Below are 26,801 nucleotides of genomic sequence, written 5' to 3' on the forward strand. Positions count from 1 at the left end.
GAAAAAAAAACCTGAAGATGCTGTGTGTCACAGATAAATCATTTATGTGTTGGCTTCAGTCTTTGAGAAGCCGGTTAATCCATCTGGTCTAAAGAAGGAAGGGATACAAGGCTCTGGGATTGTGCAGGGGGAGTTTTGAGGCTGTTAAGGCAGAGTGGTTTCAGTTCATTGTCTTTAGAGCAGTTGTGTTTAAACTACTCGCTCTATGGGGTGTTTGGGTGGCCCACTTGGTTGAGTGTCTGCCATTGAGTAGGTCATAACCTTGGGGTCCTGGGATCAAGCCTTGTATTGGGCTTTCTGCTCAATGGGGAGTCTGCTTCTCTTTTTCCTTCTCGAGCTCTCTCTCAGATAAATGAATTCTTCAACTACTTGCTCTAGAAATCACTTTGAGGGGGCAAACCATAGTGAAGCCATTGAACTTATTGCTACTTGTGATGCAAAAACTAGAATATTTGGCATTTAACAAGAGTAAAAATATTTTTTAAAAGATTTATTTATTTATTCTAGAGAAAGAGAGCACACATGAGCACACAAGTGTGAGGGGAGGGGCAGATGGAGAGGGAGTGGATACTTAAGCAGACTCCCTGCTAAGTTCAGAGCCTGATGGGAGGTTGGATCCCAGGACCTGGAGATCATGACCTGAGCAGATAATCAAAAGTTGGTCACTTAATGGACTGAGCCACCCAACTGCCCCAAAGATCCATTATTTTTTGTTACTTCCTTGGAAATTTTATTTTCAGAATTGGACAGGCAACCCATTGCTGACAGTGTCCTTGGGTTTAGGAGATGGATTGGTTGGGATGGGCTTAAGGATTTGGGCATAAGGGTGGAAACTGGGTGGGAACCATAGCAGGGGCAGAGTCTTCCTGGGTTCCTGGGACAGTCATGATGAGGAAATTAGACAAGAGGACCAAGATTCTAACCCAGTCAGATGGATACCCAAGAGTGCTGGAGTCAGAATGAAGCTGGGAGTGATACTTTGAATCAGAGGTCAGCTCATCACAGGGCTTTTTAAAAAATAAAACAGTAGGCTCTATTTGAGAAAAGAGCAGTTATATGAATCTTGAGTGATCAGTTTTCCTCTAAAATATTATTTTATCACTACTGTGTTCACAGGACTTAAAATATGTTTCCTAAGCCCTACCTTCTTTGTGGCCTTCTGTGGACACTGGCCAATGGACTTTTGAAGGGGAAAATGAACTCAGCCAGTCTCCAATGGGAGGCTGGACCTTTGGAATGGCTGCTGAGGGTGAATATAACATGGTATTTCCAAGCTTGCCTTCTACATCTGGAGGCAGCTCAGTTCAGCTGCACTGCTGCCCATGTTGGCTGGGGTAGGAGGTGGTAGGGGTAGAGAGGTGGAATGTGTTAGCAATTCCCAAACATGCCTCAACACCAGTCACAATTCAGCTAGGATGAGCTCATAATGCTGTAGTAATAAACAATCCCTGAATCCTGGGATATTCATGTAATCGAATGTACCTCTTACTCACTCAACGTTTGACAAGGTTAGTGGGGAATGGTGTGTGTGTGTGTGTGTGCTCACTGTGGTCACTTGGGGACTCAAGCTGATGGAGGCTTCATTTCTATGTGACTGCTTCAGAAACAGGATTGAGCAGAGCCACTCACTGGCTTTTAAGTATCTGCCTGAAAATGACACGTCACTTCTGCTCACATTTCAAAGGCAAGTGACATGGTCACTTCTAAATTCAAAAGAGGCAGGAACATGCAATCCTACCCCAAGTTTATAGAGTATGGAGATGGAATATGTGTGAAGAGCCCTATGAAATACCACAACTCTCAAGATTCTGATTCATTCTGTCTTCCCCAGTCATTCCAGCAATGTCAATTTGGAAAGCTCTGGCCCGTCTAGTTGATCTTTGGAGGACCTGCCCAGCTGAGGGTTGAGTCCTTTTCCTGACTTTTTGAAGAGGCACCGTAAGTAGTGAGTGTAGGATTGCATTCGACAGACTTCCAGTCTGATGAACCACTTTTAAGTAGCAACTCACCCATTCTTCAAGAGGGAACCAAATGCAAAGTAATTGTATTTTTTATTTCTATTAACAACAAAATACTTACATAATTTCACATCCCATTGCTTTTAAGAGCACATATATTACAAATAAAGGAACTCCACAAACTTTAAAGATTAGTATTTATCAACATTTTTGTACACATACACAAATATTTTAATATAATGGTATCTGAAATGTTATTCATATAATTTTAGCACTGCCATAAGTATTAACTAAAAAGGTTCTTTTAAATTTGGTAAAAACCATATATTTTACAATCTTCTATTTACATTTGAAATATGCTTAAATGTTACAAAAACATTCACTTTGACCTTTAAAATATGTGTACTAGGACTTGGTATTGAACATATTGTAACTGACAGCAAACTTAGGGTTTGCTTTTGAGCTACACATTCATTGGAATTTCATGGCAAATATTCAGCTTGGCTTGATCAACGCTGCTCAAGAAAAAAAACTCATAAGAAATGTGCAATACCGGAGGCTGGCAAAATTCTCAAGCTAGCGAGGTAAAAAAAAATTATTAACACTATAAAAATTTCAAATAAATTAAATCTTTCTCTTCCCCAAGACGAGCTGCAAAATTCAGAAGGTTCCCTTTGAGGTGCATCTGATGTAGCAGACCTCCCCTCAAACCTCGTCACTAGGTGAGATAGAGACCGTGGGCAGAGCTGGAGGCGCCCTGCTAACTACTGGGGGGCAGGTTCGCTCCGCTCCGCGCTTTGATGGGTCGTCCCTGCACATAATCTTGACAGGACAAAACACAACACGACAAAAAACAATTAAAATAGAGAGATTCATGTTAATATTGCCAAGCGCAAAATTAAAACCCAGAACAGTGCTTTTTTTCTTCCCCAAAAGGACACTGCGAGTTTTTGAAAATGAGCTTATCAGAGCAGTTCTGGAATTTTTTTTTCCAAGCCCATGTCATTAAGCATTTTGGCAAGATTTAAGATAGCTTCCCAATACTCTTCAACTATCAGATATAAGTCTATTTATAATGACTTTACGATTGTACCCAATCATAAGGTGATTGGAATTTTCTGGCAAATTCCAAAATTTTATGTTATTCTGAAGGTTTTTATGATTTATACTGTCAAAATGCCAACAAAGGGAAACATCTGAAAGCTCACTTAAATGAATGCTTGCGTTGAATGGAAATATAATAAAGAAATACACCTGGACCTGATTTTGCTTTGAAAATAATATTAATGTGAGTAAATAATACCTTCCTGTCAGATCTGTGCAAATAATGATATGTAAATACGATAGCAACAGGAGAAACCCCAGGCACTTCTAAAATGGACTGCCTGGTAAAGAAGAGACTTCACGAATATTCCAAATTTCTAGTTACGAAGCTTTTCCCACTTACTTCACATATTGTTATGGTTTAGCTTTAACCCTCTTCCAAGACAGATTAACACTTCTGTCTGCACAGAGCACCAAGCATCTCGTATCCTATACTGCCAATAAATTCTCCTTAGGATCAATGCCACAAGTTCTGCTTAAATAAATCAGTTAATAATGTGTCCATAGAGTATCTGAAACTCCCAGAGCAATATGTCTTTGCATCTTGCCTGCTTGGCACCATAGCAGAGTGGATCTGTTCCCTTCTCTGTATTTTATACTTGAGATTCATTACTGCCATTGAATTCACCATGCTATCATCCTCAGTGCTGAAAGAGACTCCAAAGGAGCATCTTATATTAATGTTTCATCCACTTACACGTATCACTTTGGCCTCCAACAAAGGAGGCTTTTAGGTTTTTTGGCTACTTATAAAATAGTGTGGCATTCTGGCTGCCTATAAAGATAGTTCTTGTCCACCTGTCACTTTAGCGACCCAAAGTATTTCATCTCAACATCTCAATTTTATACACTAGCATCCACTTGATTCTATTGCTTCTCTTTCCTTATACAGAATTTTCTTTCACTAAGTAGGTGGTTTCAGGATATCCTGTCAGCTAAGACTTTTCTGGACACTTTCAGACTGAATTGCATAATTAATTGTATTTCTGGTTTTTTTTCTTTTTTCTTTCTATGTCTGTAGATTCTAACACTATTTGTATTTTTAAAAGCTCAGTGGTAGAATTTGTCTCCGCACTGTAACTACGTATGTAACTTTTTCCAGAACATGTCATGAGTATAAAGGTATGTGAATGTATTCATGCATTACAGATTATGGCTTGTTCATGTGTTATAAGATTATGCTAAAATTCTACTGCTCTCCTCTCAACTAGAGTTTGAACCCAATCATTATGACCAGATGCCTTTTCATTAAAAAAAAAAATTGAGAAAAGAAGCAAACAATTTTTTGTTGTTGTAAATCTGAGCTGGAATAAATACCCATTAAAAAAATACTAAGGACTTTGCATATCTTAACCATTGGCTAGCTGTTTCTGATTTCAGAAAATTATTCCTTACAACCGACAAATAACACTTATCAATGGTTGTCATGAAATTGGCCAATTTTGCTCTAGATAACTTAGAGTTTTGCTAAGGACGCTTTACACTTATGATTGATGATTATTAACTAGTTTCTCCTCTGGGATCTCTTTTACAGAGCTAGAAGTTAATACTTTGTCTTCATTTTAATCTAGGTGGAAATGTAGAATGCCTATATAATAGAGTAAGTCATTTTTAAGGAAAACTTTTTTTGACGGTATCATGTATGTTGTAGTCATTTACCATACATAAATAACAATATGAGAAATCCCCAGGACCAAGAGAAAATTTATCTTTCCTGCCGACAGATCTGTTTCTTTTACCGAATAATAAGATCTGTGCAATCCATCCATTTCTTTTCTTTGCATCAGTTTTCAGGAAGCACAAAGTCAAACTTTGTTTCTTTGAGTAAGGTTTCCTGGAAAAAAATTATTTTTCTCTCCTCTTAATCAGCTGCTTCTTATCTTTGTTTTGTTGTTGCAATTTGAGGTATACTGAATCCTTGTTTTGAATACAATTAAACTCAAATATATTTTATAAATTGGTAGAGTATGAATGTTCTTTTTAAAAGCTAAGTTGCTGGGGCATCTGTTTGGCTCAGTCAGTAGAGCATGCAACTCTCAATCACAAGACTGTGAGTTCAAGTTCCATGTTGGGCATGGAGCCTACTTAAAAAAAAGTAAAAGCTAAGCTTTTAACTTTAATTGGTAAGCTTTTTTTTATATTGACTTATTTTTTAAAAAGATTTTATTTATTTATTCATGAGAGACACAGAAAGAGGCAGAGACATAGGCAGAGGGAGAAGCAGACTCCCTATGGGGAAATGCTCAACCACTGAGCCACCCAGGTGCCCCATATCAACTTATCTTGAAATGAAAATAAAGTTGTTCTAGTTATACAAACACTCAGAGAACACTAGCCATTATGAAGGTGTCTGGGGGGATGTGAACAATTAGGAAGAGCAAGGAAGACCAGAAGGCCACAAAGGACAGTGTAGACATAAGGAAAGAAAAACATACCACTTTTGCTTATAGTACTGAGGGAAATACTAGACACAGAGGAACAGAAGCTGTACAGACACGGACCGCGACACAGCTGCCAGGAAAAAAAGAGAAAAGCATTTTTTGCCCAAAGTTTCAAGGCAATTCAATTGCAATTGATAGTTGGATGCAACTTATAGTTGGAATGCAATTTATAGTTGGAAACAAGCATTTCTTCACTACCTTTTCCAGCTTTAAGATCCACTGCTTGTTCTTTTTGTTTCACCCTCAGATTTATGATTACCCCATGCAATCAAGGCACCTCTCTTGAGTTTTTAATTCCCATCACCCTTTAATAGTCTCAAATCACTAATAATAATCCCTCATTGAGGAATTCTATCCAGGGAGATTAATGATCTCCAACATAAGTCAATTAACCAGTTTCTTTCCCTAGCTACTTTGGAGAGTTTAAAATGTGTGTAAAAGGAGATGGAAAAGAAGAAAAAAAGAAACATATGAGAAATGCACTTAGAAGAAAATATTCATGCGTTACATTTCATGCTTTGTGAATTGTGTTGCTAGCGCTAAACCATTTAAAGAAATGAAGGAGAGCTAATTTTTATTGAGTGGCTACTATGCATGGGGCACTGTTAGGAGATTATTCAAATTTTCCTGTCAATTATCCTGTAAAGGGCACATCTAACTCCTGGAGGAGACCATGAATAAGAAGATGTCCAGGTCGAGTGTGAGGGTTGATGGATGCTGAGAAGCCAAAGGGTAGCACTTGACTTTCGACCTCTTGATTCTCTGTATCTCAAAAAGTACTGTGATTAACGAATATCCTGATTTTGTGCACAGCCTTATGGAACATGCTGGATGCATGGATGACGTGCTGGTGGGGTAGAGGATTAAGTTTTACCCAATTCTGCACGTCATCAGGAATTTCCAGGCTCTGTAGATGCAGTCTCCACCTTAAAAAGTCACCACCCTAGACCTGGCGTTCTTCTTAGTACAGAGACTCCTGGTGGCAGGACTGTGGAACTCTACCCCACAGCCAGGGAGGAGTTGTGAGGTCCTAAATCAGGGGTGACAGGTGCAGCAGCAAACCTAGTGGAATGTCACCCAATATTCTTTGTCTAATGGGTTCCATCTATTCTCAAAAGCCAACAGCTCATATGGTTTGGATGAACATATCTGAAAACTTTGGAAATTACCTGGGTTCTCACCTTTTCTGTTTTTTTTTTTTCCCCTATAGATTTTCCCCCAACCTGCTCTCCGCTTTGAGAGGCAAGGGGCGTTGTGCATGGAGGAGTGAGCAACTCAGTGCCGTGGTGTTCATGTAAAAGAGACATTTACAGTCCTTTTGGCACTGGGAATATAATGGCCAGTTTCTAGGAACTGGCAGCTTGGGCCGCCTCAAACCAAGTCTTACCTGCTCATTCATGATTGTGGAGAGTTCGCTGAGCATGTCCTTATAATGCGACCGCAGCTCTTCCTGGTACTCCAGCTGATCCTCCTTGATGAGCCGCTCATTCACGTCGAGGGCCTGCCCACACGCATCTGCAAATTGCCTTCAGAGACAGCAAGAAGCAAATTACCAGCTAGCCCTAGAAACTGGCTGCTCAAGGTCAGGCTGCTGAGAGACTGCCACCTGCAAGAGGTTTGGTCAGGTGGCTCCTGCCCAAGGGAGCTCTAGAACATTCCAACAAAGAAAAACTTACCTGAAGATTTCCTTCAAAAGTTTTACTTGGTTGTCAGGGTATCTCTTTGCATTGGTCTCTTCAAGAAAAGCTCGCGCATAGGCCATTGGCCCAGCATTAACCTAATGGGGAGAAGAGAATTGGTTGAGGGCGATCCCATTTCCTCCTTGGATGGTGCCTTCTCCAGAGCTGAAGGAGTAGCACCAATCACTCAGCACCCAAATCCTCTCACAGAGCCTGTCTTTATCTGCTGTCCCTCAACTCAGTGGTCAGTAAGCTCCTGAAGGAGGCATCTGAGTGCTGCACTTCACGGCCACCCCTTTTCAAACTGTCACTTGCCCATTGTTTCACATTTTCATCTGCACTCGGCTTGCAACGTTACATTCTTAATATCTTTGGAAACTAGGCTCATTTTCATTTACTGAAATAAATTTAATTTTAACATCCATGGAATCAAATGTTTGACGTGCTGCTTATTTTTTTTTGTCTATTCAGATTAAAGTAGACACTTAACTATTAATAACAGACATTCAGGGGTGGCAGTGGTGATATACGCGCCACCCTGGGAAAGGCTGTTTGACTGTATTCCTTGACAGTCCGGCCCAGACTGTGGTCGGAGGAAGCATTTATCAGATTTGCTGAATGAATGCACAATGCCAGGTCCTATTCACGCTCCGACACATGGGAGTAGGCTCACACTCGTGGAGGAGTCTACGGTCTTTAGTATTTCTCATCTACTGTGACTGTGGGGCTTGGAAGGCATAGGGTCACAGAAGAAGGAAGCAAGTACTGTACTTGAGCTGTCTTCAGATGCCCTGCCAGGGACTGCCAGCATGTAGAATGAGCAAACATTACGGATACTCTCCTTTGCTTCTCCAGATCCAATGTCCACGTTCCTCAACACAGCTATGTTCTGAGGGAAGCTGGCCCATTTGGAGAATAGCAATGTTTCTTTGGCCTTCTGGCTTTAAAAGATTTATTATTATTACTATTTTGAGTCGGCCATGGGGGACACAGATGAGAGGTAGTCAGGGAAGAGGTGAGCGGGTCAATATCAGGATCAGCACGACTGATTTTTCCTTTTGCCTTGGGCTCCGGTGTAGTCCCACCTGGCATGGTTACTGGCCTGCCTTTACTTAAAATGTTAACACTTGGTTCATTATAAACTTTTGGCATTATTTTGTATTTTAAAAAAATACTGCATTAATATTATTTTATCTTGCGTGCTAAGCTTTTTTTTTTTTTAAGATTTTTAATTATTTATTCATGAGAGACACAGAGAGAGAGGCACAGACATAGGAAGAAGGAGAAGCAGGCTCCTCACAGGGAGCCTGGCGTGGGACTTGATCCCAGGACCCCAAGATCATGCCCTGAGCCGAAGGCAGATGCTCAACTGCTGAGCCACCCGGGTGCCCTGGGTGCTGAGTTTTTTGATGCCCACTTAAATTTTGTACCCAAGGTGAGTGCCTCACCCGGCTTTCCCCAATCCTAGCTGGTCAGGGGGTTGTTCTGGCCCTGGGGTTTCCTCCTTGAGAATCCTCTGTCTAGCAGCTGCATGGCTGTCTGTCTCACCTGCTTGCTGTCCCAGCTTTCTCTCTGCTTCCATTCACTCTTCTCTCCCCTCACTCTTCAGATCTAGGGGCTAACAGCCCCCTCAGTATTGCAAGCTCCTGAGACCGTCTTGTTGGTTTTCCTAAATACTGCTTATACTTTTAGAAATAGTCTGTTTGTTATATTTTCTTTAATTACCCACTGTGAACAGGCCATCTGCTTCCTCTCAGGCCTCTGACAGTCAAATAAATACCAGCACACATCTTATGAATTAATAAACATTAAAAAATTGTTTTGAACACTTTCATAAGGCTCTCACTAGCAGATATTTATGAGAGGGCCACGTTTATTAACCATTAGTCACTTCATTTGTTAGATTTTAGAATACAAAACGTAGCTTATCCAGAGAAGACGGGAGAGGAGGATTGAGGAAGAAGAAATTTTACTTTGGCTAAAATTAAAAAAGGTTTATTTCCTCGTGTTTGGCATCATCGATGTTTTTACAATGAAACAAAATTTTTAAAGTCTCAGATGAAGTTTCTGGATGGTATCACAAACCGAAAATTGTCTCTTCTACCTTTTGTAAAAAATTTCTAGGGTGTTGTATATCAGGTTCCACTGGCCCTGTGCGTCGCTGCTCAGGACAATGCCTACCTTCACGCTGACACTTCCTTGGACTTTGAGTTGCAGTCTGATCATGTCCACTTCCTCCATTGTGCAAAGCTGATTAAGCTCAGACACTTTCTTGGACATCTCATCAATCGCCACTTCAATAGGATTCAGTTCTGTGCTCGATTGGCTTATGACTTGTATTCTCTTCTTCACGTAGGGGAACAGGTGACTTGCTGCACAGAAGCAATGCAAGAGAGATAAAAATTAAGGGTTAGTGAAGAGTCCAGGGTACCCCCGAAGGTCCAGACGATCGTGTATCATTTTTTTTGCACACAGCATCTTCCACCTGCACGATTTCTGTAAATGTGGGTTATTTTTCCTCTGGTGTCTCATATCTCTTAGCTTTTGGCCCAGCTACTATTGCCTGGCTTGCTCTTGCACGCTTGGCTAGCCAACAAGTCCTCATTTTGTGGGCTGGATTAAGGTCTTTCGAGTCTCTGAACACTGAAAAGATGATAGTTGCCCCACAACTTAAAATTCAAATAAAGACTATACTAAACCACACTAAAGAATGCTTCAATATATACTCAAAATAGCATATATTATAATAGTTTTGTTCTAATTGTTTTTTTTTAATGATAAAAGTTCTGGAAAAGTTTACCAAAGATGAATGTTTCCTATAATCCAGGTCTCTGTGATTCATGCATCTTTCGAGAAATCCAGGACTACTCATCTCTCAAGATTCGTCCAGAATACCCTTGCTCCTCTTTCTCCTTGACCTGCCTTAGGGGCCCCTGTCCTGTGCATTCCCACTTTCTTTCTCCTGCTATGCCCACCTGGATTTCTGGCTTTACTTGGCTTTTTCCTACCAGAGCATGAACACCTTGAGAGCCACAATTGTGGTCCTTTTATTTAAGTTCCCAGAAGAGTGCTCAGCACCTAGCAGGCACTCATCGAATGTGTGTTGAATAACTGAAAAGATGACTAGCTCATAGAATAGATCTAGATGGTACGAGAAGGGATGTAGGGGGGTCATTCGCTGCATTTAGTTTATAGATGAGGAGTCTGAATCCAGAGTGGTGTAAAATCTGGCCCCCAAGCACACAATTCTGCGAACTGCTAACCCCGAAGTACCTGGGGACAGGCTCAGGGAGAGAGCAGGGGAAGGTTGGGAGTGCCTTTCCCAGGGCACTGACACCACCATGATCTTTACGGCCTTAATGCTTAGGGGGACCAGGTGCATAAAGTAACTCTGGACAATGCCTCTTCTGGTTGATTTCCCGAGGGAGGGGAAATTGCACCCCCCAAACATTTCTAGTTTAGCAGGTACCAGGTACTTGTCTGCAGGCCTGAAATGCCTCGAGATCCATGGAGCCCCCCAAATAGAGGGGTCTGCATGGCAGCCAGCGGCAGGCCCGGCACTTACTGGTCAGGACGGTGCGCCGCTTGCACTGCTCCTCCACCCCGCCGTGCTTCTTGCCCGACAGCGTAAAGGGCGTCTCAAACACGAAGCGGTTAATGTTGTGGTGCATTTCGAAATCTGTCTTCCGGTCCTCTATTTCCTTTTCCTCAAAGAACGGTGTGACATAGGTCACCTGGATGTAGGCATATTTGGGGTCCAGATCCTTGGGGTTTACCTGCATTAACACATTATGGTCCAGGAAGGCGTGGTGAGCTACAGGTGCTCCTGAGAGCAAGCGGGAAGCTCTGCATTCCACCAACCGGCATCCCGAGGGGCCCAACCCTGACCCCTTGGGGATAAATAGGCCATCCTATCATTTCAGAGCTGGGTGAACTGAAACCACAGGACAAGTAAGTGGATGGCCCGTGGTGGAGCAGCCAGATGGTGGACCGGATGGAGCCAGCCCTCCAAGTAGCTGAGGTTTTCCCAAACCTAAGTACCTGGCTATGGCATATCGTTTCATCTTTGATTTTCTTTCTCTTCTGCAATGAATGTCCCCGCTTGTCTAAAATACAAGCTTCTTAAGAGTAGAAATATATCTCTTTGTCCACCTACAATTTAGCCATGTAACTAGACTAGGCCCATGGGCTCTGGGCTTATAATGTGGAAGGAGGTTCTTGGCCTGTTGAGTGGATTCACTGATTCACTGATCTCATGATTGCAAATGTTTTCATTTTCAGTTACTCCAGTTCCTTCTCTTATCTGCAGTAAATCATCCTATATAGTTTCTTTCCTAACTCTGCTGTGGTGACTAAGCTTCTCAAACAGCAGCGGAGGCAGGCAGGAGGTCCCAAGAACAGCCAGGGAATGGCTCTTGCTGTTTTTCAGGGTTGAAGGAGATGATTCTTGGACTCTTTTCTAATGATCTCTGGAAGAATTTTCAAACTTCCTCCAGCTTTCTCCATCTGTTTACCCACGCGCTGCCTATCCAATTCCAGAGATTCGAGGAAGCTCAAGAACTTCTTTGTAATGCGCCTAAAAATTACACTGTAACATGAGTATAATTGTAACCACTTTGCAGATTAAAAAAAAAAAAAAGGAGATTCAGAGTGACCCCCCTGTTTCTCCAAGAGGGATCACCAGCTGGTAGGCGGTACTGCGGTAGAATGAAGACTCCAGTTGTCTCACACCACATTCAACATTTTTCTCATCCCACTAGAGCTCTGTCTATGCATCCTATTTAGGAGAGCCACTATGAGGGTGGTTCCAGTTCTGTCCACCTTCATGGGGAAGGGAATTGTACCTTCCCAGCTAAGGGGGAGAACGAGGAGCACATGGTAAGAACTTCTGCCCAGACCCAGCAGTCTCAGGCCCAGACCCCTCCAAATACCAGTTATGTATAAGAGGACAGAGGAATAAAGGCCTTTTCTTTTGTGGCCCAGTAGCGGCCTGTACACTTGGGCACAAACCAGCTTTTCCGGCTCCCTTGCTCTGCCATTCTCTTCTATCCAACCTGTATTTCTAAGACCTGTCACTCTAAACACAGCTCCCTGCCTTCATTCCTCCCTGGCATCACCTGCGCTGGGCTTCTCAGAACGCCCTCTGCTTCCAGCAAACACCTTCTCACTCTGCAATTCCCAGATCAGACATTCTTCCTCCATGAAGCATTGCCCAGCCAAGAGTGAGCTGTTCAGGGGGCCCTGAGCTTTCTCAGTGTGGCTTGGGCCAAGTCTCCCATGGTACTTCATTGGACTCTATTTAATGAACTGTCTATATGTATCCTTCTCTTCTTAACCCCCTGTGAACTGTGGGACTCCATGTGTCCCAGCTTCTAACTCTGGGCCTGGCATGTAGTAGGTGCTTAATAAAAGTTGGCTAAATGAATGAGAGCATATGAGAAGAATCTGAGTAATCTAATCTGAGGATGTAAGCATTTGCTTCATGGAGCCAGGAGGCGGTTAAATGGATGTTCACAGGTTAATACAATGTAATCAGCAAGTCCGCCACTGTCACAGAGGGCAGATTTCAAAATTGGCATGACTAAAAGACCTCCATGCCTGAATAAATATGTTTTGCTGTTTCCTCCAACTCCACCATTGGGCTCAATCACTTTAACCTTAGATTGCTGTTCAAATGCAAATAACCTAGGGCAGAAGTAGAGAATTTGGTAAATTGTTTCTAAGATTACCTAAAAGTTACTTGAATAAACATGGATAATGTTATTGACAAAAACAAAAAACAAACAAAAACCAAAAACACTAATCAGCCAGCCAATAAACAAGTAAAACATCCAAAATAGTTGAGGTGGTTTACTTTGCACAGTCAAGCAGAAAATGAAAACTTTAACAAATATAGTTGAAAAAAAAGTTAACTCTTCACATTTGCACGGATACTTATTTTTCTTTACCTTGTTGGAATCCTGGATTATCTTCACATTGTCTGCTCCAAATTTATCTGCATAGAGCTTGAGCAGTCTCTGGGAAATCTCTGAGAGGCCCGTCAGCTTAGGCTCTTTATAAATGTACTCTTTACCTTCCTCTTCTTCAAAAAAGCCCTATGGAAGAACATAACAAACCACCAACTTTATTAGGGAACTTGAATTGCAAAGCACAAGCAAAACAAAAACTCTTTACTTAAACAATACATCCAGTCTTTCGTTGTCATCCAAGCCATTGCTTAGCACCCTATAGAATTCACAATCAGAGAAAATGTCAAGTAAAGAAAACAAAATATCATGTTAGAATCTGTCTTGAATGAAACATTCCCTACCAGGCTAAAGAGCCTTATGAGATAATCTCACACATATTTTCTCTGTAGAAATCAATGGATAAGACCTGCTTGCATATATTTTGGGAGAAGAATGCCCTCATGTGGCAGCTTGGGGAAGGACATAAAGTCTGGAGTAATTTTTGGCTTTTTAAATAAGATCTTCAAGCCTTTGAAACTAGCATAGGAAACTCTGCCTGCCACTCACAGGTATCTAAAGATATGCTTCTCGCATCGTGTTAGATACAAACCCATAATACTTTGGATCATTGTCATAGCAGAAATGACATCTGGTATGCTCCCAAGTACTGCTATTTTAAAAATAACTGTAATATGTCTTAAGAGGCCTGATGCAACCATATGCAATTTCATCACTCGGTTTACTCTACTAATAGATCTTTTACATTCTTGCAAGGCTATTTTGGAAATAGTAACCACGCCATCATTCTTATGTCATTGGGACAAGTAGATTTTAGCCTCTATTAATTGTAGTTATCTGATTTGAAACCAGGAGGAAGGGAAGATTCTGTTATTTGAGGATAACTCAGTGAGGCAATCTCCAAAACTCCTTCTTTTTTGAAGAGACATAGAAGCCTCTTTCCTGTGGAATACACATGACCTCAGACTACTAGATTAAGACAGGAGTTAAGAACCCAAGCATATACAGGTTTCTCCTGATTGCAGAAAACAGCTTATGAAAACAGCTTGCAAGGGCCATGTGAAGATACTGGAGGTCAGAATCTTAGCTGTACTTTTTTTTGTCTAAAAAAGATATTGATTATATGTAAAAAAAAAAAAAAGAAAGAAAAAAAAGAAAAAGAAAGGAAAGAAAAGAAAAAAACCCCACCATGCATAAAGTGCTCTAAGGCTGTCTTCTTGGCTAATGGGAGTGACCTAAGAATAATGATCAAGATGCACATCTGTATGGGGCTTTATACTTGCAAAGCACTGTCCTCCAGGGAAGCCTGACCCCTGTGAGCAGTGTGCTTTACCTCATGGGTGGGCTGCTACTGAAGACCACTGAACAAGGCACGTTTGCCAGCAGAGTTCTTTCTTGTCAAGCAGATAATTGCCTGTTTCCTTGTGCATTTCCTGAAATAGACTTTGGGCTTTTTTTTTTTTTTAAGATTTTATTTATCTATTCATGAGAAACGGAGGCAGAAACATAGGCAGAGGGAGAAGCAGGCTCCTCACAGGGAGCCTGATGGGGGACTCGATCCCAGAACCCCAGGATCACGAGCCAAAGACAGACGCTTAACTGCTCAGCCACCCAGGTGTCCCAACTTTGGGCTTTTTAAAGGCAGAGAAGCATCTTTGTTCAACAGTGCACATTCAGGGTTTAACAGGGTGCCTGGTCGTTAGGGGAGCTTCACTCTACATTTGTCGAATGAATAAACACATGAGTGAAATAGTTCTCAGAGGGCATACATCTTAAAAGGATATATTTGCACCAGGTGTAACTGGAAAAGATTCCACGGATTTTCAAGAGGTTTTTATTTTATGATTTCCTTGCACGTGTTCAAGACCAAATACAGCTGAATGTATGCGTTTCCTGACCCCGAGCTGCTAGAAGAGGGGCTTCGAGTGTCGAAAGCATGAAAAGCAGCTCGCTGTCACTCCTCAAGGTTTGGTAGGGGTAAGTGAGGTCTGGCTCGGTTCCCTCGTGACTTCCAGCCTGCCATGATTTCTCTGTTGTCATCTTTGTGAAGATTTGTCTGATTCAAGGTCAGAAGTTAGTGGCTGAAACTGACAGACTGACACATCAGAGAGCCACGGCTCCTGAGGCCATCAGCCAGAACCCACTCAGGGCAAGAGCTGCAGCAACATTTACAACTTCCTTTTCAATAGGAAAAATGTCTCTAAGTTCCAGGAAAAAGATTTTCTCACCATACTGAAAACGAGCACAAAGAGGCATTTCACTGCGAATTTTTTTCCTCTAACAAATTTCTGATTCTAGGGGGAGTGGGAAAGGAGAGGTGGGAAGCAGGATTTTCTTGTCATTACCATGACCATGTGGCCTTGGCCGTGACCTGTGACTTTCTTTCATCTCTGCTCCTTGATTTGGGGGATGGGAAACAGTAGAGGCTCAGAAATCTAGGGGGAGGCCCTAGGAACAGTGCCTGGCACACAATAGGCCCTTGGTGTTGATTAGCTGTGATGAGGAGGATAGCAATAATAAAGAACATTCTGTGTCAGTAGAGCAATTTGAGCTTGGCTAACATGCAGAGAAACAGCTTAACTGAGTTTTGAGTGCTTAAAAATACACACCTTCAGCTTCTCTTGCATCAAAACTACAACTTTCCTTATTATAAAAGGTCTATGGATGTTGATTTCAATATTTTGGTGCGTGATTCATCAGAAAGAAATTGTGATTATTTATTTATATACCTTGGAAATATCAACCTGGTGGGACTATTTTCTAAAGTACATAGAAAGGAGCTGGAATAGCAGAATTAAAAGTTTAATCAGCTGTCTTCCAGGGATCGTGTAAGAGCTTTTGGAGTCAGGTCAATGGCAATTCTGAAAATATTTGGAATCTGTGCCTACCTTTTACCAAGGGAAATTATCAAAGCATAGGCCACTGAGCCACAGGGCATTGTTTTAAGGAAGTTTTCAATTTCAGCTCTGTCTATGAAATAAATGATTTATAAGTAGGGACTCAGGTGACAAAATTCCAGTGTTTCTCTTGTTTTAGCCCCAAGGTTATGAGAGGACTGCATTTCAAGGCAACAGGAAATGTGCAATTCCCTTGCGAGTTCAGTTTTCTAAATGTCATTGTACAATGTGATAAATGTTCTGATCAATCGTTGTTAGGAAATGGCACATATTCTAGTTAAACAAGGACTTTGAATCAGTAGAGTTAATATGCATGGATTATGGAACTTGAAGACAATAGATGATGATAAAAATGCACTTCAGTAAACTGACAACTAAAACCATTGACTCTTTGACTCCTTCTTAGATGTTTTTGCAAGTTCTTGCAATGCCCTTGAGTCATTATTGGGATGTCAAACATAAGTGTCCGTGCCATTATACTTAAGTAATTTGAAACTCACAAACAAAGGAATGCATTCAAAGAGGAATCTTGTACATAAATATGGGTCAGAAAGTATTAATAATGGGCTAAAAACTAAGAGAAGCTACAAGAATGCAGAGAAATATTTTTCATATAAATAGAATCCTTTCTTCCTATACATATTTTGTATAATTGTATGTATTAAAATGCACATATTTTATATCAATGACTTTCACATAAGTGGGAAGCCAGAGGATGTATCAGAACCCAGAATGGAGGAGATTTTTCAAACTACACGTGCATCTTCCCTCCTCCCCTTAATCTCTTTTCTTTCAAGATTCTGAGATAGATCTACAACCATGTAGGCGTGAATGAAAATCATGGATCTATATTCTTTGGTCAAGAGAAGAAAATTGCCCCCAGCCTTTCATTTATTCATTCTGAGAGCATCTGTTGGTTTAAATTATGCAATGGGCATTCACTTGCTTCCTTACATGCTAAATATCAGAGTCTAAGCATTTCATTGATTACAGCTGATGTTCGATCACTACTGCTGTTTCATTACTCTGGAAATGAATACTTCAGGGACACTTTGGAGGGTGCTTTATATAGGCTGCTCTGTGTAAAATTTCCAGTCAGTGATGCCAGGTGTCACATTAGAAAACTCATGCTATGTAAGACTTGCATTTTTAAAGCTTCTGCCATGAAGTAACAGTTTCCAACTTGTTTTCTATTGCCTGGCTCACTGCAGACAAAATATGAACTACTCTAGTCAACACTATGTAATGAAAGTGCTATCCACATGGAACACTAAAATATTTACCCAAGGGCCTTGAGGAGGCAAAGAGCCCACTGCATATTATATTGCCATAATCTTTCTAGCATGATTGCAAGACATGCCAATTTAGATATTAAAAGATAATTTTACAGAGACATAAAGAACCATCATGAAAAAGAAATTATTTCTGGCCATGGGGATTATGCTAATCAAGTAGTTAAGAGTTTATCTTAGATCTTTGGAACCTTCATTCTGCACATGTCCAGGGAAATGTTCAAAACTAGTTGGTATTTTTTTATCATCCAGTGTAAAGTGATGTGCACTGTCTGCTCCTGTTGAATATTATAGTTCACTTCACACTATCCATGTGGTGTCCTGGGACAGGTATTTGAATTTCACTTGACAGCCAAGGCTCTAAATTGCTGTATATCTAAGATCCCCATTAGTTTTTGTTCAGACAGCTGGGGTTTGAGCTTATAAAGTTCCTGCGTGGGCAGGTACTCAGGTCTGCAGATTTAACAGAACACTTTTAAGCTTAGGTTGGAATTTTTAATCAAAGACAATTGAGAATGCTGGCAGCACACACATACAAAAAATAAATAAATAAAGCCAGGTGTGCAATCATCACACGTTATTGAGAAATCTGCAAAAAGAACAAAATTAGGTCATTTGAAAGCATCTTTTCCCAGTTCTTCCCCTTTGACCCCCTCAGTCTATTTAGTACAAGGGTTTTCAAGTATTCTTTTAGTAGGTGAGTTAAGGACCCATGACCCCCATTTTACAAATGAAGGTAGAAAATACTGGTATGGACATAGGGAGGGCTTATAGAATTACAAAAAAGTATTTAGCGGTCAGAGGAGCAGAGCTGAATGTGGACAATGTGTGGATAATGCAAGAATTTGTTTTTCCAGCTTAATCAGCAATAATTATGTTAGACTATGGTGATTCACTTTTGTAGGTAAAAAAAATGACTGAATATAGGCACTTCTACATGGGTTACATAAGGAAGAGAATTCTTTTGTGTCACAGAGCTCTAGGTGCTGGTATGTTATTTCTGCCTCTGCTGGCTTTCCAGAATTTCTTATATCACTTCTTCCTGCTTCTTAGGAGACTTAAGCTGCCCTAGTGGGTCAAGATTTGGTCCACTGGGCATCTTCCGTGTTGAGCATTAAGACCATCATCTCTGAGAATGCTCAGAGCTCCCCACCACAGAGAGCCCTGTTTCTCCACAATACTTAATGTGGAAAGAAACAAGGTCCTTTCAAGAACCTCGGAATGTGCCCATCAATGGCCAGCACTCCAACTTCTAGAACTCTGACCACCATGCCCTTCTTCATCAGCTGCAATTCACAGTGGTCTGAAATGAGCAGAAAAACACTCATAGTAGGCCTACTCTACACATACTGCATGTATGTGGTGCTCATATTTATCTGGGTGTGGGCACAAGTGTATGTGTGCTTATGAAGGTTTTTAAACTACATTTACCTTTCTGTGGAATGATAACATATGTGAAAAATAAATGATACATTTTTGTAATTCAGATAACTGGAATAAACAAAATTTAGTTCAAGAAAGGCAGGGTGACTCCAAAATGAATGGAAGCTGGATTATCTCACCTTTGTACCAAATGTTGAGTTGCACAAAAAAAGTTAACGTTCAGTTAAAACCATACGGAGGGAGGTGTGAGAATTATTAGAGCATGCAAATGGAGAGAGAGATAACTTACCACAGCCTGGAACCATCAAGACCAAAAGAAGAAAAGAGTAAACATGCGCATTAAAACCCGGTAGGAAAGCAGCAGGGTTTGTTTCTACCTGTTTAGCATCCCTGTATCAGATATGGGCTGGAGAAACCGTCAGGTAGGCAATCTCGTTTTCAAGACCAGACCATCATGGCAGCTTATTACTTCTGAATTGGAAGAATTGTCTGAAGGACTGTAGCTTTGAAACTTGGTTAGCTGAGGACACATCCTGTATGTCACTTCTCTGCTCCTCAGTTAGCCCACAGCTACTCCCTGAAAACCCTGGCCTTTCCCCTGCAATCTCTCAATGCCCACATTCCCTTTCCAGTGGGGTGTTTTGCCATTTGTCTTGCTATTGTTTCACCATGGTCAAAAATGGCTTAATTTCTTCACAGTGTTCAAGATAGCATCCCTTATCTGTCTTCTTCTCCCCTGTGGAGACTTCCACATTTTCTCCCTGCAACGTTCACCATCACTTCAAATAGTTCGGATTCTTTTCCTGGGACCCTACACATGTCGACATTTAGGTCTCTACCTGTGGACCATTTCCACCAGCTTTGTCTCTCTCTGCAATCCTGATGATGCTGGGCAGGGAGGAAAATCTGAGTTGGATAATTTAGAGTAAGTGGCTAATGGGTGACACTTCCCTTTCTAGGTAGAGAGGAGCTTATCTTTATTAATTCAGAAGTTAGTTTTTCAGCTGCCTTTGGGGATTAGGGGGAAATGGATGTTCTTCAAGGGACTTTAATAGGAAACAGTCTAGAATGACCATACTGGATTTGACTTGTTCAGCCACAGCCTTCAAAGAATCTGAGGAGGAAAAGAATCTGTTGGCAACACTGCCTTATGTGGGGGGGGGGGGAGGGAACGAAGGAAAATGAGAGGGCAGAGTCATTCCAACTCTGAAAATAAAAGAATGGAATGTTCTCCCACACAAGTCAGAGTCCGAGGTATGCCCGCTGCAATATAATGGTGTCATAAGCCTTCTTGAAAAGAAGTGGGATGGTGCCTGGGTTTGCTCCAATGAAAGCTCTGCTCAGAAACATTCACAATTAATATAGATTATGTTCACTTAATTTTCCAGCTAATGGTATGGCTCACTAATATTATTCATCTGGTTCGCTGCTAAAGTTTCAGGAAGCTGGGAAAGATAACTCAACAGTTATATTGACCTACAATACGGGTGGGGGGTGGATAACACATGGTGTTCTTCCTGGAATCAGTGGTAGTCTAGAAGGAGAAGGAAAGAAAATGCGTGATTGTAAAAGACTCATGGCTTTGACATGGTGGAGGCCTTAGAAATTCTTTATTTCCCAGGATGCTATGGATTTCATTTCTCAAAACATGTTCAATTTCATTTCATCTTAACATATGATGGGAAAAGTATAATCAGATATTTTAGGTTAAATGGAAGGAAGAGGATGCTGAAAAAGAAATGCTCTCCTTTCAAAGAGTTAGAAAGCACTGGTTTAACTTGATCTGTATTAAGACCCATGGATTTCTCTGTCCATCTGTTCCATTCACTACATTCCCGTGGACAAACACACAACCCTCACATCCAGAAAAAAACCCTCCAATATACCCAGACACACCCACGTCCTCTCAATCCCGTGGCAGATGGAGTTGGATGTCTTATAGAAAATGAAAGACAAAGTTTCCTTGTTTCACAGAATTTAGAGGCCATGTTGCTTCTGGTGAACTTACCTGCCCATAAAATGCTACACGATAGTAGCGACCAAACAGCCGCTTTTCGGAGTTCACCACCTCTGCAACTTTGAGGTATGATCGATGAATGTCGTAGTAGAGCTCTGATAATTTCTGAAACCATAAATCAAAGGGTTTCATGAAGGTGATGCTGACATGAAAAACAGGGCATTTCCGATTTAAAAATTGTAAGTAATTCATCCACTTAAAGCAGGCTGTTTTAACCAATGTCTGGCTTCAGAAAACATACCTTGAAGTCTCTCTGCTTCTCAAAGACAGCAATGATGGGTTTGTTGACATCAGCGATGAGTTCGTATCGCTCAGACTTCCAAAGAAACTCCACACACATGTAGAGTTGCTCTACCAGGATATGCTGCAATCGCCCAATTCAAGATGAGATTTTACATGATTGTGTAAACAGGGTGTATACACATTGTGATTCAGATTACTAGGTCCTCTAAGGACCTTATTTTCTCATTTGGCACCTTTAAGTCCCATCAATGCCAAGATCCAGTGCAAAAGTCTGGAGAGCTTTCATATATGTCCCATCCATCTGCATTCCCACCAGGGTCACTTAAAAAGTTGCTCTCATTGCCTAGATTTATAGTGGTTGGGTCTTAGACTGGCTCCTCTCCACCCTGAAAAAAGTTTGTCCTTAAGATTCTAAACTCTTTGAAAATCAGGATTATGTCTTATTTATCGTTGTCCTCCACCCTTAATTCAATGTCTCACATATACTAATGGTTAAATATTCAACTGCGGGTGCCTGGGTGGCTCAGTCGGTTAAGTGTCTATCTTTGGCTCAGGTCATGATCTCTCTGGAGTCCTGCACTGGGCTCTCTGCTCAGCGGGGAGCCTGCTTCTCCCTCACCCTCAGCTCCTCCCTGCTGCTTGTCCTCTCTTTCTCACTCTTTCTCTCTCAAATAAAGAAATAAAATCTAAAAAAAGAAAAAAAAAAGGAAATAAAATCTATAAAAATAAATAAATATTCAGCTGAATCAAATTATATACTCAATGAAGCAAGTGGATAACACTGTTGGAATCCTTTCAGCATTGTCTTTGAGGAAAAGATTCTTAAACAATTTGAAATAGTTAACATAAATATGTAGTTGTATTACTGTTTATTTGCAAGGTATACTAAATTAAAATAAAAGCATATACAAAATTTAATTAAAATCTGCCCCCAAACTAGTTTTCTGTATCCTTTTTTTAAATCCATATAACACTGAGATTTAAACAATTAGCTTATGGAATATTTTTACTTGATGAGGGAGCTCTGTTTGCTTTATCAGAATTATTGCTATAATTGCCAGTAGAAAGCTTCTTTTGATTAATGAAAAATAACCATGGTTTGCAAATCAAAAGGTTTTCTGCAGGAACCAGTGAGCCTTTCTGTTCAAGTGTATTTGTAAACAAATTTTCTAATGCGTTAAAAAAAAGTGACCAGCTCAGAAAATTTTCAGATCCCTCAGGACATTTACCAAAGGACTAGGGACTTCACATCTTATAGAGGAGCAGACATTATAAATTTGGGTCCATCCTAGAGAAGTAAAGTTTAGTTTAAATATTCATTGAAAATTACGCTTTACCTATCAGTGGAATCTGATACCTGTTAATCTCAGCTTAATGCTGGCCTGTTTTTTACTTAACCTAAGTCCTATTATACAGTAACTTTATTTGATTTCTGAATAAGATTTTCTTTTCCATATTCAGCTCAATGTAACAGTTCAATGCATCTTTTTACTCGTTTACTATACACTAGATCATATTGATCTAACCTCATTGTATGGTGTGTCTTGCATTCCCGAATCTTCTTTCATTGCTCCTTCTTCTTTAATATTTGGTGTAATGCTCAGAAAAGCTGGCCAGCCCATAGAGAACATGCCTTGAGAGGACCAAAAATGCGACATTATTATTTGACTCAAATCCTGTTTGGAATAAATAATGCCTTTCTTCATGATGTTACAAGTGGTAGCACAATAAAACTCACAGGGTCAAGGAGATGGATAGATTAAGACTGTTGATAAATAGTCTCTCCCGGGGCAACCAATGATCCTATTTTATAAATTTGTACCATTTTTCAGGTGACACATTTTCTTTTAGGAGCTGGCTTGGAATTATGGACAGAATACAGAATTTGTAGATAGACATGGTTCCAGGCTTCTAGTTTAGCCAGACTCTGAGCCTGCTTCTCCCATTTGTTAAACTGAACATGTTAATATCTATCTCAAAGGATGGTTGAAGGGATTCAAAACATTAATATTTGAGAAAACACTTGGCATGGTCAATGCATTATGGAAACAATGCTTATTACTTGCTAATTATCACTCTTTTGTATTATCTGGAAACTCTCTTAAATTTTCTTAGCACCATGGCTACCAAGATAAAAAGAAAAGATCTAGTTCTACAGATAATATAGAAAGACAGTTGAGCATGGGCAATGTCCCCAGAGGAGGGATTGGAACTGAATGGTGGGGAATTGAGTAGTTAGGAGCACAGCTTAGAGTGACAGACCAGTCCTTGAACTTTGGCCCCATCATGAGCTAACCATGCACCCTGGGTCAGGTTGTATAACTTCTCTTGTTTTTTTCACTTGAAAACAGGAGGCAATAATAGCACCTGACTCAAAGACTCATTACTGGAAACTAACTGAGATACCACCAGTGTAGAGCCAAGTGTGAGGCCTTACATGGAGCAAGTGTTTTAAAAACTGTAGTTAATACTTCTGTGAGATGTTTCCATTTTAAATAATTGCCTCATTAGCTATGAAACTAAATGATCACTCCCGAAACATGCTAGAAGTTATAATTAGAATAATTGTTGCAATCTAATCCTTGCATTTAAAATTCTACTTTCCTACTTTTTAAGATAATAATGTTCCTTCTGTAATTAAACATGTATTAAAATCTATGACAACTGATTAGCAGGGATATAGCAGAGAAAGTCATGATACATTTTTTTGCAGGATGATGATCATTATTACAGTGATACTTTCTGGAGTTGCTTATATTGCCTATGTTCTTATTATGTGCACATTATAGTTAGGGGATGTTTTCTCCCTCTGACTTAGAAACATCATAATATAAAAGTATATTAAGGACTTCAGATATATGCCAATGGATCGATCGATCTATCTATCTATCTATCTATCTATCTATCTATCTATCTATCTATGCTAATGTATCATAAAAAATCACCTTCCTTAGAGCTTACTAAACAAATATATTGGTATGTTATAATCCAATATCATCTTAGATGTTGAAGTAAGTATTTAACATTTTTTTAATATTAAAGTTTCACGCAATATTTTGGGATAGAAGTTTCCACAATTTCTCAAACTGACACCTAGTTTTATCAGGTTTATTCATTTTTTGGTTAGGATTTGTAAGTCTTTATGGAATTTTATGGTAACTGATGATGACACACACAGGGAAGAAGGGTATGTTAGACAAAACAATAATGATTTTGATGACTTGCATATAAAAATGAAGCTAAATCGTTAAGTGTGGAATCGTTAAGCAGGAAGATCTCTGATTTTTAGGATGGACATGAGCCATGAAGCCAGATCTGGTTTCCTCCTCAAACAAGTGACCTCATTGTCTCATTGTTCACTTTGGTCCTTTGGTTCAAACTTCTTATCCACTGAGATTCTTTAGAAAATATATGCATAGTTAAAAGAATAAGGGATTAATTTTGTTCCCAAAATATTGTAACTGAAGTCCATTTACTTTTTGTTCAGTTATTTTTATCTTAATATCTAAAGATTCATTTTTGTTTTTCATACACTGAATTTTCCACTACAGTTTGAAAGTGAAGAGAGTGTTAGGAAACAGATTGCAGGCCATAAACTTTGGGTTTGAACAAACTTTTGGGAGAGAAAACAGATTCAGTGGATTAACCATGTTACCAAATTTTTTTACAAAGAGTAATTCTTTAGTTATTGTTACAAATTTTTTCATCAGACTTTAAAGATGAAATATTCTTAATTAAAGGAAACCAATACTGTGAATTATCATGTGTTCTAAGTTGTCCAACTCAGTTTATACTTTTAAAAAGGAAATGGAACATGTTGATTATATAGAGTCTTGCATATATATTTTTGGCGTTTCTTGTTTTGAATGAGTCGTCTTACTACATTTTACAATTCAAATGGATTTCTCTTGCAATTTTAAATAATTTCAGAATAAAATCCCAAGGGCAAACGAGTATGTAGACTGGTAACAAAAATGGCCATGACTCATAATCCTAAATCTTGGATAAGATGAGATTCTATTTGCAGAGAGTTTTTCAGTTCTAAACTTCATGAATTCAGGTAGATTTCAGAATGGTAGGAGCTTCAAGCTTTTACTGTGGGAGGTATGAAGGTCTGAGATAGTTTTTGCTTCTAAGGATACTCTTAAAAGTTTCATCCAAGTAAACTTTAAGCAGCAACGTGATTTCCTCTGCACTGTTCCCATGGGGATAAATGAGTTTATGCGGGAGAGTTAGATCACTCACTTCCTCCACCAGGAGCTGTTAGTAATGGGTAGCTATCACAGGGGTGGATATCCTCCGGGAGCAGGGATGGTGTGCATATCTTTTCCATTTTCCAGTAACCTATGGTAGTGCAAGATGAGGTTAGGACATTGCTGCATGATGTTGTTAATAAAAGCTTATGAGACTCTAAATGGTTAACCAATGAAACATTCTCATTTTGAACTAAGAGGCTGACCAGTTAGCCTTTTTGTACATAAAATAAACATTGATAATGGCACGAGAGAACTAAAATGTGAAGTACAGAATAACTAGAAATATCTGTGACAATTAATGTTACTTAATAAAACATAATTGAGATTAATACTACCTAAAATTAATATGTTAATTTTAATTTATGTTTAAACATGTCAACTTCTCGAATTTCCTCCCTGCCCATGGACGTCTTACCCTTTCTTTTCAGGTATTCTGCAATGAGGGCAGCGATGTGGATGTAGCACATTGCAGCCTGTAATAAGAAAGAAAACAGTTTTAGAGGAAAGCACAGCATAGATTTTACTATTTGCTTAATTGGACAAATCTTCCAAGGTGAGCTGATATTCCATTCGGTGAGAATATGTGGAGGCATCCTTTTAATGAAAGAATCAAAAACAAGAATTGATTTGATTTCCAAAAAGTTCCCAATCAAGAATAAAATGCCTCTTTGAGAACTTTTGTTTGTTTATCTGGATGTAGTTTTCACCTGAGCTGACCTGAAGAATTTTTCCATAGAATTAGCTTTCTTCCTTTTTTTTAAAAAAAGATTTTTATTTATTTATTCATGAGAGACATGGAGAGAGGCAGAGACACAGGCAGAAGGAGAAGCAGGCTCCCCGATGTGGGACTTGATCCCAGGACCCCAGGATCACAAACTGAGCTAAGTGTAGATGCTCAACCACTGAGCCACCCAGGTGCCCCCCCTTCCTTCCTTAATATCTAACGTATATATTTTTAAATCCACTCTCTTTTCTTGTTAAAACTACAAGCTAGAGCATCAGGATGGAAATTGGGAGTAAAATTAAGCTACCTTCTTACCTTTTCTACTTCCAGCAATGGCCCACCTTGGAAAATCTACTTCCTTTAAGATGGTCACCTCGACAAGGTGGTACTTGACTAAACCGTGCAGCATTATGTTACATGAGTGCTCCTGCCAACCTGGTCATATGGTGATTTTACTGTCCCCTAATGTCTCCTGAAAAGCTTTGAACATTGCTGACCACATACATTGCTGACTTGCTGAGGGGTCCACAGGACTTCAGCTTTTTCCTTCTAAGTTTTATGGAGGGATTTCTCCATTCTCTGGACAGTCCAAGGGAACTGGAATTTCTCATTCTTGTCCCATCAAATTGCCTCCAACTGTGGTTTCTGATTGGCTCTATTTCTATCCCAGGACCCCTCATATACATTTAGAACAACTTCAGGTGTTAGGATTATCCCAGATAAATTAATCTCTTCCCCAAAGGGGCATATCTCTGAGAATAAGACAAATTTTTCCATTTGGTATCTGGAAACCACTTGGGGTCTGTGAAACCGCTGTATAAAAATCCAGCCAGTGTTTAAA

At 40.0% G+C, this 26,801-nt stretch overlaps 1 protein-coding gene and 1 long non-coding RNA gene across 12 annotated transcripts in view; one reads left to right on the forward strand and one right to left on the reverse strand.

Moving 5' to 3' along the window:
• The first annotated feature begins 1,420 nt into the window (after nucleotides 1–1,420).
• Nucleotides 1,421–7,606, forward strand: LOC112669810 (uncharacterized). Its single transcript, XR_003142568.2, has 3 exons — nucleotides 1,421–1,508; nucleotides 1,832–1,938; nucleotides 6,714–7,606. It is a non-coding gene; the product is annotated as an uncharacterized LOC112669810 (long non-coding RNA).
• DOCK10 (dedicator of cytokinesis 10) overlaps nucleotides 2,033–26,801 on the reverse strand; it is a 260,529-nt gene continuing 235,760 nt past the window's right edge. For 3 of the 11 annotated variants that reach the window (XM_025463245.3, XM_025463242.3, XM_025463246.3), the window contains exons 46-56: nucleotides 25,652–25,709; nucleotides 25,226–25,324; nucleotides 22,507–22,613; nucleotides 20,979–21,101; nucleotides 20,729–20,842; nucleotides 13,131–13,277; nucleotides 10,748–10,958; nucleotides 9,364–9,554; nucleotides 7,180–7,280; nucleotides 6,891–7,029; nucleotides 2,033–2,780 (exon numbers count right to left, since the gene is read on the reverse strand). In XM_025463245.3, coding sequence (XP_025319030.3) covers nucleotides 2,664–2,780; nucleotides 6,891–7,029; nucleotides 7,180–7,280; nucleotides 9,364–9,554; nucleotides 10,748–10,958; nucleotides 13,131–13,277; nucleotides 20,729–20,842; nucleotides 20,979–21,101; nucleotides 22,507–22,613; nucleotides 25,226–25,324; nucleotides 25,652–25,709 — 1,407 coding nt within the window. In that variant the 3' untranslated portion in view covers nucleotides 2,033–2,663. Of the gene's footprint in view, nucleotides 2,781–5,497; nucleotides 5,574–5,605; nucleotides 7,030–7,179; nucleotides 7,281–9,363; nucleotides 9,555–10,747; nucleotides 10,959–13,130; nucleotides 13,278–20,728; nucleotides 20,843–20,978; nucleotides 21,102–22,506; nucleotides 22,614–25,225; nucleotides 25,325–25,651; nucleotides 25,710–26,801 lie in introns of those variants that run through there. The other 8 variants (XM_049100909.1, XM_025463235.3, XM_049100913.1 and 5 more) reach the window with 6 other exon arrangements.

Source organism: Canis lupus, chromosome 25 (assembly GCF_003254725.2).
Source record: "Canis lupus dingo isolate Sandy chromosome 25, ASM325472v2, whole genome shotgun sequence".
NCBI lineage: Eukaryota > Metazoa > Chordata > Mammalia > Carnivora > Canidae > Canis > Canis lupus.